Below are 14,124 nucleotides of genomic sequence, written 5' to 3'. Positions count from 1 at the left end.
GGAGCCTTAGGGACAGTTGGGGGGACCCTGGGGGGGAGTTGAGGAGCCTTAGGGACAGTTGGGGGGACCCTGGGGGGGAGTTGAGGAGACCTGGGGGGAGTCTGGGGGGGGTGAGGAGATTTGGGGTAGCTGGGGGGTCCCTGGGGGGCTTGAGAAGCCTTAGGGAGAGTTGGGGGGAGTCTGGGGGGGGGATTGAGGAGCCTTAAGGGCAGTTGGGGGGAGCCTGGAGGGCTTGAGAAGCCTTGGGGAGAGTTGGGGGCACCCTAGGGGGGGGTTGAGGAGCCTTAGGGACAGTTGGGGGGACCCTGGGGGGGGGTTGAGGAGACCTGGGGGAGGGTTGAGGAGATTTGGGGTAGCTGGGGGGTCCCTGGGGGGCTTGAGAAGCCTTAGGGAGAGTTGGGGGGAGTCTGGGGGGGATTGAGGAGCCTTAGGGGCAGTTGGGGGGAGCCTGGGGGGCTTGAGAAGCCTTGGGGAGACCCGGGGGGGGCGTTGAGGAGCCTTAGGGGCAGTTGGGGGGACCCTGGGGGGGAGTTGAGGAGACCTGGGGGAGGGTTGAGGAGATTTGGGGTAGCTGGGGGGACCCTGGCGGGCTTGAGAAGCCTTGGCAAGAGTTGGGGGGACCCTGGGGGTGATTGAGGAGCCTTAGGGGCAGTTGGGGGGACCCTGGGGGGAGTTGAGGAGACCTGGGGGGAGTGTGGGGGGGGTAAGGAGATTTGGCGTAGCTGGAGGGTCCCTGGGGGGCTTGAGAAGCCTTAGAGAGAGTTGGGGGGAGTCGGGGGGGGGTGAGGAGATTTGGGTGGAGTTGGGGGGGCCCTGAGGAGTTGAGGATCTGTGGGGGGGGCTTTGGGGAATCTGGAGGGGGGGGGGTGTGTCTGGGAGCCGGGGGAGGGGGCTCAGGAGGACCTGAGGCTCTTGGGGGGGGGCTTTAAAGAACCTGGGGGAGCTCTCGGGGTGTTTGGGATGTGGGAGAAGGGGTGCTCTGGGGGATCTATGGGGGCTCTGGGGGTCCTGGGGAGCCCGGGGAGGGGGCTCTGGGGGTCCTGGGGAGCCTGGGGAGGGGGCTCTGGGGGTCCTGGGGAGCCTGGGGTCTCTGAGCAAGCTCTGGGGGACCTGAGAAGCCTGGGGGGAGGCCCTGGGGTTCTTGGGAAGCCCAAGGGGGAGGTCTGGGGGTCCTGGGGAGCCCGGGGGGGGTCTAAAGGAGCTCGGAGGGACATGAGGAGCCCAAGGGGGTGCTCTAAGGGTCCTGGGGAGCCCAGGGGGGGCTCTGAACGAGCTCCGAGGGACTTGAGGAGTCCAGGGAGGGGTCTCTGGGGTACCTGGGAAGCCCGGGGGGGCTCTGAGCGAGCTGTGGGGGACTTGAGGAGTCCAGGGAGGGGTCTCTGGGGTACCTGGGAAGCCCGGGGGGGCTCTGAGCGAGCTGTGGGGGACCTTAGGAGCCCGGGAGGGGGCTCTGGGGGTCCTGGGGAGCCCGAGAGGGGCTCTGAGCAAGCTCTGGGGGACCTGAGGAGTCAGGGGAGGGGCTATGGGGGTCCTGGGGAGCGTGGAGGAGCTCTGAGCGAGCTCTGAGGGACCTGAGGCGCCCGGGGGGGGATCTCTGGGGGTGTTGTGGAGCCTATGGAGGCTCTGGGCGACCGGGGAGGGTCTGGGGGGGGCTCTGGGGGCGTTGAGGACCCCAGGGGTGGGGGGTAGGGGGGGGGGGGCTTTGGGTTACCAGTAAAGCGTGTGACTTCGCCCCCCCCCGCGGCCCCTCGCACTGACCTTCGCGCCGGCGGCGTTGGGGAACGGCGGGGCCGGGAGGGGAGTGGGGTGGGGGGGGGTCCCCGCGATGCCGCGGGTCCGGGATGCGGGGGGAAGGGGGCGGGAAAGGCCGCGTAACCACGGCGACCGCGGGCGGAACGCGGGGAGGCGGCACGGGGTGCGCCCGGCGAGGTCCCGGCCGGAAGTGACGGACCGGAAGTAGCCGGAGGGAGCGGGAGGGTGCGCGCCGGAAGTGGCCGCGGCCGCATGGTGGTGGCGGCGGCGGCGGCAGCGTCGGCGGGATGGGGCGGCAGAAGAAAGTACGGGCCGGGGGGGCCGGTTGTACCGGGATGGGGGGCTCGGGCCCTCCCGGGGGGCTGGAGGGGATCGGGCCCTCCCGGGGGGGCTGGAGGGCATCGGGGACCCGGTCGTACCGGGGATCGGGCCCTCTTGGGGGGGGGGGCTGGAGGTGATCGGGGGTCCCTGGGGGGGGTGAATAGGGACGGTGGACCCGGTTGTACCGGGGATGGGGGGCTCGGGCCCTCCTGGGGGGGGGGGGGCTGGAGAGGATCGGGCCCTCCCGGGAGGGGATGGGGAAACTGGGGGCTCCCAGGAGGAGTGGAAGAAGGGACGGGGGTCCCGGTTGTCCCAGGGGTCGGGGGCTTGGGCCCTCCTGGGGGGCTGGAGGCTATTGGGCACTCCCAGAAGGGGGGGCAAAAGGGGATGGGGGGCTCAGACCCCCCCGGGGGGCTGGAGGGCATCGGGGGCTCCCAGGAGGGGGGAAAAGGGGACGGGGGTCCCGGTTGTCCCAGGGGTCGGGGGCTTGGGCCCTCCTGGGGGGCTGGAGGCCATTGGGCACTCCCAGAAGGGGGGGCAAAAGGGGATGGGGGGCTTAGACCCCCCCCCGGGGGGCTGGAGGGCATCGGGGGCTCCCAGGAGGGGGGAAAAGGGGACGGGGGTCCCGGTTGTCCCAGGGGTCGGGGGCTTGGGCCCTCCTGGGGGGCTGGAGGCCATTGGGCACTCCCAGAAGGGGGGGCAAAAGGGGATGGGGGGCTTAGACCCCCCCTGGGGGCTGGAGGGCATTGGGGGCTCCCAGGAGGGGGGAAAAGGGGACGGGGGTCCCGGTTGTCCCAGGGGTCGGGGGCTTGGGCCCTCCTGGGGGGCTGGAGGCCATTGGGCACCCCCAGAAGGGGGGGCAAAAGGGGATGGGGGGTTCAGACCCCCCCCCGGGGGGCTGGAGGGCATCGGGGGCTCCCAGGAGGGGGGAAAAGGGGACGGGGGTCCCGGTTGTCCCAGGATGGGGGGCTCAGATCCTCCCGGGGGGGGGGGCCAGAGGGGCTTCTCCCCACCGAGGACCCCCCCCGTCGCCGTTCCTTACCGCAGAGCAAGAACCAGAAGAAGGAGCGGGTGGCGGCGCTGCACCAGGCCCAGCAGGAATTCGGCACCGTCCCTCACTCCTTTGTCTTCCACCGCGGCCGCGTCGGCAAGAACGTGCGGCAGCTGATGGCCGACGTGCGGAGAGTCATGGAGCCCTACACGGCCAAAGCCCTCAAGGTGAGCGCCCGGGGAGGGGTCGGATCCCGCACCGTCCCCCCCCAGTTAAACTGCGCCGTCCCCCGGTGAAACCGCAGCCTGCGCTGCCGTGGGCGCGGCGGGGAGGGTGAGTCTTGCCCACAGTCACCTGGTGGAGCTCAACCAGGGCAAGGGCAGGGGCCTGCGCCTGGGGAGGAACAACCCCAGGCACCAGGACAGGCTGGGGCTGACCTGCTGGAGAGCACTGGGAGTGCTGGGGGACGACAGGGTGACCCTGAGCCAGCAGCGTGCCCTGGGTGCCAAGAAGCCCAACGGGATCCTGGGGTGCATCAAGAGGAGTGTGGGCAGCAGGTCAAGGAGGTTCTCCTTCCCCTCTGCTCTGCCCTGGGGAGGCCCCATCTGGGGTACTGTGTCCAGTGCTGGGCTCCCCAGTTCAAGAAAGATGAGGAGCTACTGGGGAGAGCCCAGTTCTGGGCTCCCTAGTTCAAGAAAGATGAGGAGCTACTGGAGAGAGTCCAGCAGAGGGCTATGAGGATGAGGAGGGGACTGGAGCATCTCTGCTAGGAGGAGAGGCTGAGGGAGCTGGGCTTGTTCAGCCTGAAGAAGAGAAGGCTGAGAGGGGACCTTAGAAATGCCTCTAAATATCTGCAGGGTGGGTGTCAGGAGGATGGGGCCAGGCTCTTTCCAGCGGTGCCCAGCGACAGGACAAGGGGCAACGGGCACAAACTGGAGCAGAGGAAGCTCCAGCTGAACCCGAGGAAGAACTTCTTCCCTCTGAGGGTGATGGAGCCCTGGCCCAGGCTGCCCAGGGAGGCTGTGGAGTCTCCTTCTCTGGAGATATTCCAGCCCCCCTGGCCGTGGTGCTGTGCCCCCTGCTCTGGGTGACCCTGCTTGGGCAGGGGGTTGGGCTGGGTGACCCCAGAGGTCCCTGCCAACCCCCACCACGCTGGGATTCTGCCGTAGGCGCGGAAGAACAACTCGCTGAAGGACTTCGTGGCCGTGGCCGGGCCCCTGGGGGTGACGCATTTCTTGGTTTTCAGTAAATCGTCTTCCAGCATCAATTTTGTGAGTGGCGCGATCGCCTCTGCGGGTTCGGGGTCTGCTCCCCGCGGGGATTCGGGGGGAGGGGGGTGCAGACTCGAATGATGACAAAACCCGGCTGAGCTCACGCCGTGATTCTACCCCAAAGTAAACGCGCTGACGCGTCTGCGCCGGGGCGAACCGGCGGCGCGGCCGGCGCCTTCCCCCGGTGCTGAGCGCCGCTTCTCTCCCCCTCGCAGAAGCTCTTCCGGCTGCCCGGCGGCCCGACGCTGACGTTCAAGGTGCTGCAGGTGGGTGCTGGTGGGATCCGCGTCGGCGCGAAGGCTCTGTCTCCCCCCTCCTCATCCTCCTTTCGGCCTCCCCGCCTCCAGTACTCGCTGATCAGGGACGTGGTGTCGTCGCTGAAGCGGCACCGCATGCACGAGCAGCAGTTCACCCACCACCCGCTCCTGGTCCTCAGCAACTTCGGTCTCCAGCAGATCCACCTCAAGCTGATGGCCAGCATGTTCCAGAACATGGTGCCCTCCATCAACGTCCACAGGGTGAGGGACAGGGGGGCTCAGCACCCGTGTGTCCCCCCCCTCTCTATTCCTCGGGGTTCCATTTTAGGCCCAGTTCTCTGTAATATATTTATGAATGATCTGGATGCGGGGATTAACACCAAACTGGGAGGTGCTGGTGACTTTCTTGAGAGATTGCGTTGGGAGGGATGTAAATCGATTGCCCAGTGCTCCGGTGTTGAATTTCACCCCGGTAATCTGCCCCAGTGTTGAATTTCACACCGTTAATCTGCTCCAATATTGAATTCCATCCCAATAATCTGCTCCAGTGTTGAATTCTATCCTGGTAATCTGCTCCAGTGTTGAATTTCATCCCAATAATCTGTTCCAGTATTGAATTTTATCCCGTTAGTCTGCTCCAGTGTTGAGTCTCACCTCGTTAATCTGCTCCAATATTGAATTCCATCCTGGTAATCTGCTCCAATATTGAATTCCATCCCAGTAATCTGCTCCAATGTTGAATTTCATCCCGTTAATCTGCTCCGGTGTTGAGTCTCACTTCGTTAATCTGCTCCAATATTTAATTCCATCCTGGTAATCTGCTCCAGTGTTGAATTTCATTCCGGTAATCTGCTCCAATACTGAATTTCACCCCGGTAATCTGCTCCAATATTGAATTTCATCCCAATAATCTGCTCCAGTGTTGAATTCTATCCTGGTAATCTGCTCCAGTGTTGAATTTCATCCCAATAATCTGTTCCAGTATTGAATTTCATCCCGTTAGTCTGCTCCCGTGTTGAATTTCACCCCGTTAATCTGCTCCAATATTTAATTCCATCCTGGTAATCTGCTCAAATATTGAATTTCACCCCGTTAATCAAGTCCAACGGCCGCATTCTGCCCCTATGACGGATTGACGTCGCAATAAACTGGGGGAGGAGCGGCTGGAGAGCAGGAAGGGGGCTTGGGGGGGGCTCAGCAGGAGTCAGAATCGCGTCAGCCGCAGCGGCACCAGCCCAGCACGAGCAGGGATTGTCCCGGTGTATTCGGCGCCGGCGCGGCCTCACCTCGAGCGCCGGGGTTCGAGGCATTGGGACAGTGCCCACACGACAGGCCGGGACTTGGGCAGCCCCGCAGCGGCTGGACGGGGTGGTCGGTGGACGGCCCCGCCAGCTGAACGCTCCTCTCCTCTCCTCTTTTTCTTCTCTGCTCTTGTTTGTTCTTCCTCTCCCTTCTTTTCTTTCTCCTCTGCTCTTGTTTTTTCTCTCTTCTCTCTTTCTCTCTGTTCTCTCCTGTCTTCTTCTTTCTTCTCTTGTCCTCCTCTTCTTTCTCCTCTCGTCTCTCCTCTCTTCCCTCTCTCGTCTCCTTTCTTCTCTTCTCTCATTTTTCTTCTCTCTCCTCTCTCTTTTCTCTCCTCTCTTCTCATTTTTCTTCTCATTTTTCTTCTCATTTTTCTTCTCTCATTTTTCTCTTCCCTCTTCTCTTGCTCTTCTCTTGCTCTTCTCTTGCTCTTCTCTTGCTCTTCTCTTGCTCTTCTCTTGCTCTTCTCTTGCTCTTCTCTTGCTCTTCTCTTGCTCTTCTCTTGCTCTTCTCTTGCTCTTCTCTTCCTCTTCTCTTCCTCTTCTCTTTCTCCCCTCTCCTGTCCTCCCCTCCTCTCCTCTCCTCTCTCCTTTTTCTCCTGCCTTCTCTTCCCTATCCTTCTCTTTTTCTCCTCTGATCTCCTCTCTCCTCTTTCTCCTCTCTCTTCTCTCCTGTCTCCTCTCTCCTCTTTATTCTCTTCTCTCTCTCCTCTCCTGCCCTCTCCTCCTCCTTCCACAGGTCAACCTCAACAGCATCAAGCGGTGTTTGCTCATCAGCTACGACTCGGCGACGCAGCTCCTCAGTTTCAGGCATTAGTGAGTGCCGCGCCCTTGGTTCTGGGGGACAGCCTGCGCCCCGCATCCCAGCGCTGACCTCTTCCTCCTCCTCCTCCTCCTCCTCCTCCTCGCAGCAGCGTGAAGGTCGTGCCCGTGGGCGTGAGCAAAGGCCTGAAGAAGCTGCTGCAAGAGAAGTTCCCCAACATGAGCCGCTTGGAAGACATCAGCGAGCTGCTGGCGAAGTGCGTGAGGGGCACGGAGGGGGCTGCGGGGGGCACCGAGGGGGCCGAGGCTCCCCCAGGCGCTTTCCTGCCCGGCCCCAGACGCGTTCCCGTCCCTCGGCAGGGACATCAACCTCTCGGAGAGCGAGGCCGAGCAGGATGGCACCCACAACGTCCTGGAGCTGCCGCAGGCCTACGCCGGCCGAGGCAACATGAAGGCGCAGCAGAGCGCCGTGCGCCTCACCGAGGTGCGTGACGCCGGCGCCGCCGCGGTTGCCGTCGTTCCGGGGACGCGACGGAGCCTGACCCCGGCTCTCCGCGTTCCCACAGATCGGACCCCGCATGACTCTGCAGCTGGTCAAGGTGGAGGAGGGCCTGGCGCAGGGCAACGTGCTCTACCACGGCTTCGGTGAGTGCCGCAGAACGCCGTGCCGACCGTGCCCGGTAAGCCGCCGGCGCCAGGGCTCGGCCGGGGACGCCTCGCCCATTTCCCCGCCGTGTTTTAAGTCCACAAGACGGAGGAGGAGGTGAAGGAGATCCTGGCACGGAAGGAGGCAAAGCTGCGGCTGAAGGCGGAGCGGCAGCAGAAGCAGGAGGCGGACGTGGAGCGGAAGCGGCGGCAGCGTGAGGCTCACAGGTGAGGGAAGGCGGCGACGCCGGGATCCCGCAGCGCCGGGGTCCGGCACCGGTTGACGCGACGGCGGCGCGGCAGGGAGAAGAGCCTGGCAGGGATCCGGAGGAAACGGCAGCAGGACGGCGACAGCGACGCCGAGGATCCCGGGGCGCCGGAGCAGCAGGACGCGGCCGAGCCGTCGGAGGAGAGCGACGCCGAGTATTACCGCCAAGAGGTGGGCGAGGAGCCGGACGAAGGTGAGTCTGGGGGGGCCGGGACCGAGCCCCCCAACCCCATCGTCCCGCTGATGGTGGCTGATGACGCAAAAACCGTGAGCTCTCCGTGATCTCGGTTCAAAGTAAACGCACTGACACATCCGTCAGCCCCGCCACTGCGCCCCATCCCCCCCTCTTTTTTCTCTTAAAAAACCCTTTTTTTTTAATTTATCCCTCCAAGATCTGTTCCCCGACCGCACCAAGAGGAAGCGAAGCTCCTCGGGCGCTGCCCCGCGACGGAAGCGCCGCCGGCAAAGCCAACCGCGGCGTCCCGCTGCCGACGACCCTCGTCCCGCGGCGCCGGGGAAGCGGCGGAAGGTGCCGAGGGAGCCGCGGCCCCGCGGTGCGGCCGGGCGAAAACTACCCCGGGAGGGGTCCGGTCCCGGCTCCGGCTGCGCCGTCTCGAGGCCGAAGGGGCGAGGGAAGGTGCTGACGAAGGGAAAAACGGTTTTCCGGCGGCCCGGACGTGCCAAGAAGGGGAAGCGCTGAGCAGCAGCTGCCAGCCGCGTGCTGAGACTGTGGAGGGGGTGGGGGGGGGGAAGAAATGGGCCCCATTCTGCTCCTGTGCAATAATACCCTGCTCAGAACGACCGCCTGTGGCTGTGGTGGGTTTGGGGGGGGTGGAAAGCGGGGTCCCCCAGGCTGGAACGGCGTCGCCTCACGCAGGGTGGGTGCTTCTGACCCCCCCCCTGCTCCGCCGCTTCCCCTTCGTGGCCAGGGCAGGAGGCTCTGGGCGCTGCTCTCAAGGGGAAGTGCCCTTTCCTGCCTGCACCCCCCCCCCCGCCAACCTCCCGCCCCCGCTGCCCCCCAGAACGGGGCCGTACGTGACTGCGCAGTGGCCCTGTGACCAACGGCCAGACGGGAGGGACAAAAGAGGAAGGAGACAAGCGGTGAGCTGCACCCCTGGGAGCCCTGCCTGCACCCCTGGGAACCCTCACTGCACCCCCATAGCCCTCCCTGCACCCCACAAACTCTCCCTGCACCCTGAGAACCCTGCCTGCACCCCCACAGCCCTGCCTGCATCCCTAGAGCCCAGCTTGCACCCCGCAAACTCTCCCTGCACCCCACAAACTCTCCCTGCACCCGCAGAGTCTTGCCTGCACCCCCAGAGAGCCCTGCCTATGCCCCCAGAGTCTTGCCTGCACCCTGGGAACCCTCCCTGCACCCCCAGAACCCTGCCTGCACCCCTGGGAACCTTCGCTGCACCCCCAGAGTCCTCCCTGCACCCCACAAACTCTCCCTGCACCCCCGGAGCCCTCCCTGCACCCTGAGAACCCTGCCTGCACCTCCAGGGAGCCCTGCCTGCACCCCACAAACTCTCCCTGCACCCCCAGGAACCCTCCCTGCACCCCCAGAGCCCTGCCTGCACCCCCACAGCCCTGTCTGCACCCCCAGGGAGCCCTGCCTACACACCCAGAGTCTTGCCTGCACTCTGGGAACCCTGCCTGCACCCCACAAACTCTCCCTGCACCCCCGGAGCCCTCCCTGCACCCCACAGCCCTGTCTGCACCCCCAGAGTCCTCCCTGCACCCTGGGAACCCTCCCTGCACCCCCAGAGCCCTGCCTGCATCCCCACAGCCCAGCTTGCACCCCACAAACTCTCCCTGCACCCCCAGGAACCCTCCCTGCACCCCTGGGAGCTGGGCAAGGCGAGGAGACTGACAGGGGGGACACATTTTGTCCCCCCAACGTGTGACCACGAGGCCTCCCCCGAGGCAGCCGGCGCTCGCCCGACCCTCACCGCTTCGCCACGCCGCCGTTTGCCGCCCGCCGCTCTCTGCCCGCACCCCAACCACCGAAAAGAGCCGTGAGGGGTGCGGGGGGGACACGACACAGGACATGGCCGCCCAGCTCACCCACTGCGGGAACTTCAGCCGCTTCCAGGAGTCGCTGTGGCCGGTGCTGGCGGCGCAGTTCCCGCCGGCGTTGCTGGCGAACGGTTTGGCCGTCTACCGTTTCGCCGCCCGCCAGCGCTCCTGGCACAGCGGCGTCGTCTACTCCTTCCACCTGGCCGTCAGCGGGACGCTCTACGCCCTCTCGCTGCCCTTCCTGGCGGCGTATTACTACCCACCCAAGGACTGGCGCTACGGGAGGGCGTTCTGCAAGCTGGAACGGTTCCTCTTCAACTGCAACCTCTACGGCGGCATCTTCTTCGTCACCTGCATCAGCCTCAACCGCTACCTCGGCATCGTTTACCCGCTGCGGGTCCGCGGGCGGCTGCAGCCGCGCCACGCCAAGGCGCTGAGCGCCGGCGTTTGGGCGCTGGCCGCGGCGCTGTCGGCACCCACCCTTTTTTTTTCGGAGCTGGAAGAAGAAAAGGGCGCGATCGAGTGTTTGGGGAGCGCGGTCCAGCGCCGGCTGCGGGAGTTTTACCCCTACAGCCTGCTGCTGGCCGGGCTGGGCTGCGGGCTGCCCTTCCTCCTCACCGCCTCCTGCTACGCCGCCATCATCCGCACCGTTTTCCGTAATCCGCACCTCAGCCGGCCGGAAAAACGGAAGGTGGGAATGCTGGTGGGGGCGGGGCTGGCTCTTTACGCCTTTTCCTACCTGCCCTACCACATTTTCCGTAACCTCAACTTGGGGCGTCGCCTGCTGCGCCCCGGCACGGAGGACTGCGCCGTCTCCAGAGCCATCCACGCCGCGGCTCAGGTCTGCAAGATCCTGGTCAACCTCAACATCTGCCTGCACCCGCTGCTCTACGCCGCGCTGGCCGACAGCACGCAGAGCTGCTGCCGCGCCGGCTGCGGCACCGGCGCTGCCGACGCCGAGCGGGCCAAGCACGTGGAGCTGGGGCCGGCAGCCTAGCAGCCCCCCCCGGGGAGGCACAGGGCTCGGGGACGCGGAAAATGAGGTGCAGGAAGGGGGATTAAAGCCGAAACCGCACACACGGCCTCGTGTCGCAACCTTTTTTGGCAGAGATTCCTCCCTTTTTCCTACTACGAGCTTAGAAAATGAGGAAACGGCAGCACCGTGCCCTTCCCCGTGTCATCCCCAGCACGGGGGCGAGGTGGGGACGGCGCGGTGACAGGGACAGCGCGGGGGGACGACGGGGCTGAACCCTCCCCGCAGCTCACATCGACGCCTCGGTGCATACCAGACCGTGCACGGCTTTATTTAGAAGCGCCGACCGCTCTCGCCAGGAGCCGGCGCGGCGGCACCGGGTTCAGTTGGTGGAGGGTCTGCGGAGGAAGGAAGAGAGCACGGTGAGGAGATGGGGGCTGGGCACGGACCCCCGGCGGGGACAGAGCCTGCGCCACCCCCCAACCCCCCGAGTCACCTCCCGGCACTTACTTGGCCCATTCCACGTTGAGGATCAGGTGGTCGTAGCCAAATCCGGAGACCCCGGCGATAGCCCGGGCCGCGTCCTCCCGCCGGTGGAAGCTGATGAAAGCAAAACCCTGGGGTGGGAGGAAAGGAAAAGGGGTGAGAGGAAGCAGGGGGTCTCCCCCGCAGCCCCCCCCCCAAAGGGGAAAACCCCTCCGTGCCCACCTTGGACTGCCCGGTGGTCTTGTCCTTGGCTAAATAGATCCTGGAGATGGAGCCGAAGGGCCGGAACAGCTCCTGGAGATCGGTCTCACGCGTGTCCTCGGACAGGTTGGTGACACGGATGGTGGCGTTGTCGTCGGCTGAGGGGGGAAAGACGAGGAAGCTCGAGGCTGGCGGCACCGAACGCGGCACCGCGGAGGCCCGGGGCGGGCGGGGGGGCGGGGAGGGTGCCCCCACCCCCAGGACAGGCCTGCCTCACCCCTGCGGTTGGGCTGCATGGACTCCCCGCGGCGGCTGGCTCCGTCTCGCAGGCTCGGGGGGACGTACTTCCCCGTCTTGCTCTGCTGAGCCTGCACCGGCTCCGGCTCTGCAAAGGCGAGAGGTCCCAGGTGAGGCTGCCCGCAGGCAGGCAGCGGCCCCCCCTTTGCCCCCCACCTCGGGGAAAGGGGGGGGGCCGTACCTCCAGGCAGCTTCTCCTTCTCGCCCGTGGACAGCCCCAGCTGCTCGGCCAACTCCTTCTGCATCGGCCCCAAGGTGTCCTTATAGGGGCAGCGGGTGGTCCAGTGGTCGCCTTTGCAGATGCGGCACGAGACGATCTTCTGCCCCTTCAGCTTGTTCATGGGATCCTCCTCCTCCTGGCAGTTCAGGTCCTGGGGGGGGGGCAGGGAGATCCCCAAGTTCCCCACGTGTCCCGGCACGGCCTCGCCGCGGGGCTCCCCGCCAGCCCCACGAGCTCCCGCCCGCACCCGACCCACCTCCTTGCTGGTGATGAAGGTCATGAAGACGTCGTCGCTGACGGTGGTGGTGGCCACGTTCGGTCCGGGGGCGTCGAATTCCGAGTTGCCAAATTTCTTCCAGTTCTAGGGGGGTGGAAAGGGGGGGGGGGGTCACTCACACAGCACGTCCCCACGCAACCGCAGGAGCAGCCGGCGGGGAGGTAAACGCTCCCCACCGAGCGGTTGCCGGGAGATGGAGGAGGAAGGGACGGAAGCGGAGGGCTGGGAGACGAAGCGGCCCCTGCCACGGCGCAGATTCCCCTCCCTCCCCGTCCCCAGCTCACCTTCCGACGGGCCACCGCCTTGGAAGCCTTCCTGGTTTCGATACGGAAGGTGCGGATGATCTGGAAAGGCGGAAAAGAACCACGGGCCACGTTTGGGGCTGCCCCGAGCAGCAGAATCGATGTCCCCGCCGCTGCCCGACCGCGTCGGCAGGGCCCGGCCCCCGGCCCCCGCACCGGGGCAGAGCCGAGGGCTCCGGGAGGGGAGGAGGGGAGCTCGGCAGCGGGGAGAAGCCAAAAATGGCAGCGCCGGGACGCGTTTCTCACCTTCACCTTGCGCCCGTCCTCCTCCTCGCGATACTCCGTGATGGTTTTGATGTTCCCGTTGATGAGCTCTTTCGGGGAGGGGAGCGGCCCTGCGGGGAGGGGGGGGACAACGTCTGATGTGGGGGAGGCAAGCAGATCCCCCCCCCCGCCGCAAAGCCCCTCGCCCCACGCTCACCTCCCTTCAGCAGCTCGGCCTCAGCGCTGAGGTTGCCTCCCAGCACCCCGGGCAGGGGGATGTCCTTCAGCAGCTCGCTGGTGATGCATTTGTCTGCGGGGAGGGAAAGGGGGGGGGGACAAGCACCCCCCTTGCTTGGGGCGAGCCGGGCGGAGGGGGACAGGAGCCCCGCGCCCTGGCGCAGCCTCTCCCCACAGGGTGGAGGTGCCCCGCTCTCCCCGCCCCCGCGCAGAGAAAAAGGCCAAAAAGCCACAAAATCTCAGCTGTCTCAACCCCCCCGGGCTGGCTCAGCCTCGGAAATGGGGGGGATAAGGATGGGGAGGGGGGGTCCTGCTCCCTGTCCCGGGTCAGGCACGCTCTGCTCGCAAGGACTGGCCCCGGAGAAGAGCCCTAGAGCCTGTTCTGAGCCCTGGGCAAGGCGCAGACGCGTCTCCGCGCCCATCTGGGGATGGCAGCGGCTCCTTTTATTTGTTTCTCCAGAAAAATTCTCCGGTTACCAGCAGGAGGAGCAGCGGGAGGAAAAAAGGGGGAGGGCACCGGCCTGCGGCAGGAGTCACTCACCGTCCTCTCCACCTTCCTCTTCCACCTGGTCGGCCCAGCTGGGCTTCGAGCTGCGGAGAGAGCAGAGCCTTAGACCCGCTGTCCCCTCCCGGCTCCTTCGCTTGGGGACCCTGCTGTCCCCTGGGCTCCGGGCCTGGCCAAGCCGCTGTCCCCTTGGATCCGGGATCCAGCCAGGCCACTGTGCCCTCGGCTCTGGGCCCCAGCCAGGCCGCTGTCCCCTCAGCTCCAGACTCCGGCCAGGCCACTGTCCCCTCGGCTCCGGGGCTCCAGCCAGGCCGCTGTCCCCTCAGCTCCGAGTTCCAGGCCCGGCCGCTGCTCCCTGGGCTCCAGGATCCAGCCGGGCCACTCTCCTCTCGGCTCCGGGTCCCGGCCCCAGCCAGGCCGCTGTCCCCTCGGCTCCGGGCTCCAGGCCCGGCCGCTCTCCCCTCGGCTCCGCACCCCAGCCCCGGCCAGGCCGCTGTCCCCTGGGCTCCACGCCCAGCCAGGCCGCTGTCCCCGGGGCTCTGGGCTCCGGCCTGGCCGCTCTCCCCTGGGTTCCAGGCCCACCCAGGCCGCTGTCCCCTCCTCCCCGGCCACCCCGACTCTCTCCCTCCCCGCTCCCGTCGCCCACGGCCCACCCCCCCCGCCACAGCCCCCCCCCGGGTCCCGCCGGCCCCCGCCAGGCCCCCGCTCCGCTCCCCCCCCCGCCCCGGCCCCGTCTCCTCACTCGTAGTCGCCCGTCGGCATCGCGCTCCCGCCTCCCTCACGCACGACCGAGGCGGAAGGAGGGCGCAGCACTTCCGGCGGAAGGGGCGGGGCCACG

At 66.4% G+C, this 14,124-nt stretch overlaps 3 protein-coding genes across 3 annotated transcripts in view; 1 reads left to right on the top strand and 2 right to left on the bottom strand.

Annotated features, from left to right (window-relative positions):
• The window catches only part of COL5A3 (collagen type V alpha 3 chain), a 35,584-nt gene extending 33,791 nt beyond the window's left edge, over positions 1 to 1,793 (bottom strand). The window contains 1 exon segment of the mRNA XM_075445988.1: positions 1,759 to 1,793. The gene's annotated coding sequence lies outside the window, so the exon portion shown is untranslated.
• Positions 1,794 to 1,973: 180 nt separating this feature from the next.
• Positions 1,974 to 10,708, top strand: LOC142365289 (uncharacterized). The gene is made up of 14 exons (XM_075445946.1): positions 1,974 to 2,057; positions 3,121 to 3,291; positions 4,234 to 4,335; positions 4,551 to 4,601; positions 4,683 to 4,853; positions 6,630 to 6,706; positions 6,802 to 6,909; positions 7,013 to 7,136; positions 7,219 to 7,297; positions 7,396 to 7,525; positions 7,601 to 7,758; positions 7,958 to 8,258; positions 8,588 to 8,666; positions 9,442 to 10,708. The coding sequence occupies exons 1-14, from the start codon at positions 2,040 to 2,042 to the stop codon at positions 10,579 to 10,581; spliced, it is 2,709 nt and encodes a 902-aa protein (XP_075302061.1). The 5' UTR covers positions 1,974 to 2,039; the 3' UTR covers positions 10,582 to 10,708.
• A 155-nt stretch (positions 10,709 to 10,863) lies between these two features.
• On the bottom strand, positions 10,864 to 14,111 carry EIF3G (eukaryotic translation initiation factor 3 subunit G). Its single transcript, XM_075445990.1, has 11 exons — positions 14,029 to 14,111; positions 13,323 to 13,372; positions 12,762 to 12,854; positions 12,587 to 12,675; positions 12,323 to 12,382; positions 12,018 to 12,122; positions 11,723 to 11,912; positions 11,522 to 11,629; positions 11,266 to 11,402; positions 11,068 to 11,174; positions 10,864 to 10,955 (listed from the first exon to the last, which is right to left on the bottom strand). The coding sequence occupies exons 1-11, from the start codon at positions 14,046 to 14,048 to the stop codon at positions 10,940 to 10,942; spliced, it is 975 nt and encodes a 324-aa protein (XP_075302105.1). The 5' UTR covers positions 14,049 to 14,111; the 3' UTR covers positions 10,864 to 10,939.
• Between the last annotated feature and the right edge of the window lie 13 nt (positions 14,112 to 14,124).

The sequence above is a fragment of the Opisthocomus hoazin genome, chromosome 35 (genome assembly GCF_030867145.1).
Source record: "Opisthocomus hoazin isolate bOpiHoa1 chromosome 35, bOpiHoa1.hap1, whole genome shotgun sequence".
NCBI classification, from domain to species: Eukaryota; Metazoa; Chordata; class Aves; order Opisthocomiformes; family Opisthocomidae; genus Opisthocomus; species Opisthocomus hoazin.
Note: the sequence above shows the minus strand (reverse complement) of the source record. Positions and strands in the feature narration are given on the sequence as shown.

What these genes read in the sequence shown, in the direction of transcription:
- EIF3G (XM_075445990.1), bottom strand. Translation starts at nt 14,048, where the DNA reads ATGCCGACGGGCGACTACGA. An exon ending in GGCCGAGCTGCTGAAGGGAG is followed by an intron (nt 12,676 to 12,761) that starts GTGAGCGTGGGG and finishes CCCTCCCCGCAG; the next exon opens with GGCCGCTCCCCTCCCCGAAA. An exon ending in AGACCACCGGGCAGTCCAAG is followed by an intron (nt 11,175 to 11,265) that starts GTGGGCACGGAG and finishes CTCCCACCCCAG; the next exon opens with GGTTTTGCTTTCATCAGCTT.
- LOC142365289 (XM_075445946.1), top strand. An exon ending in ACACGGCCAAAGCCCTCAAG is followed by an intron (nt 3,292 to 4,233) that starts GTGAGCGCCCGG and finishes ATTCTGCCGTAG; the next exon opens with GCGCGGAAGAACAACTCGCT. An exon ending in AAAGAGGAAGGAGACAAGCG is followed by an intron (nt 8,667 to 9,441) that starts GTGAGCTGCACC and finishes GGAGACTGACAG; the next exon opens with GGGGGACACATTTTGTCCCC.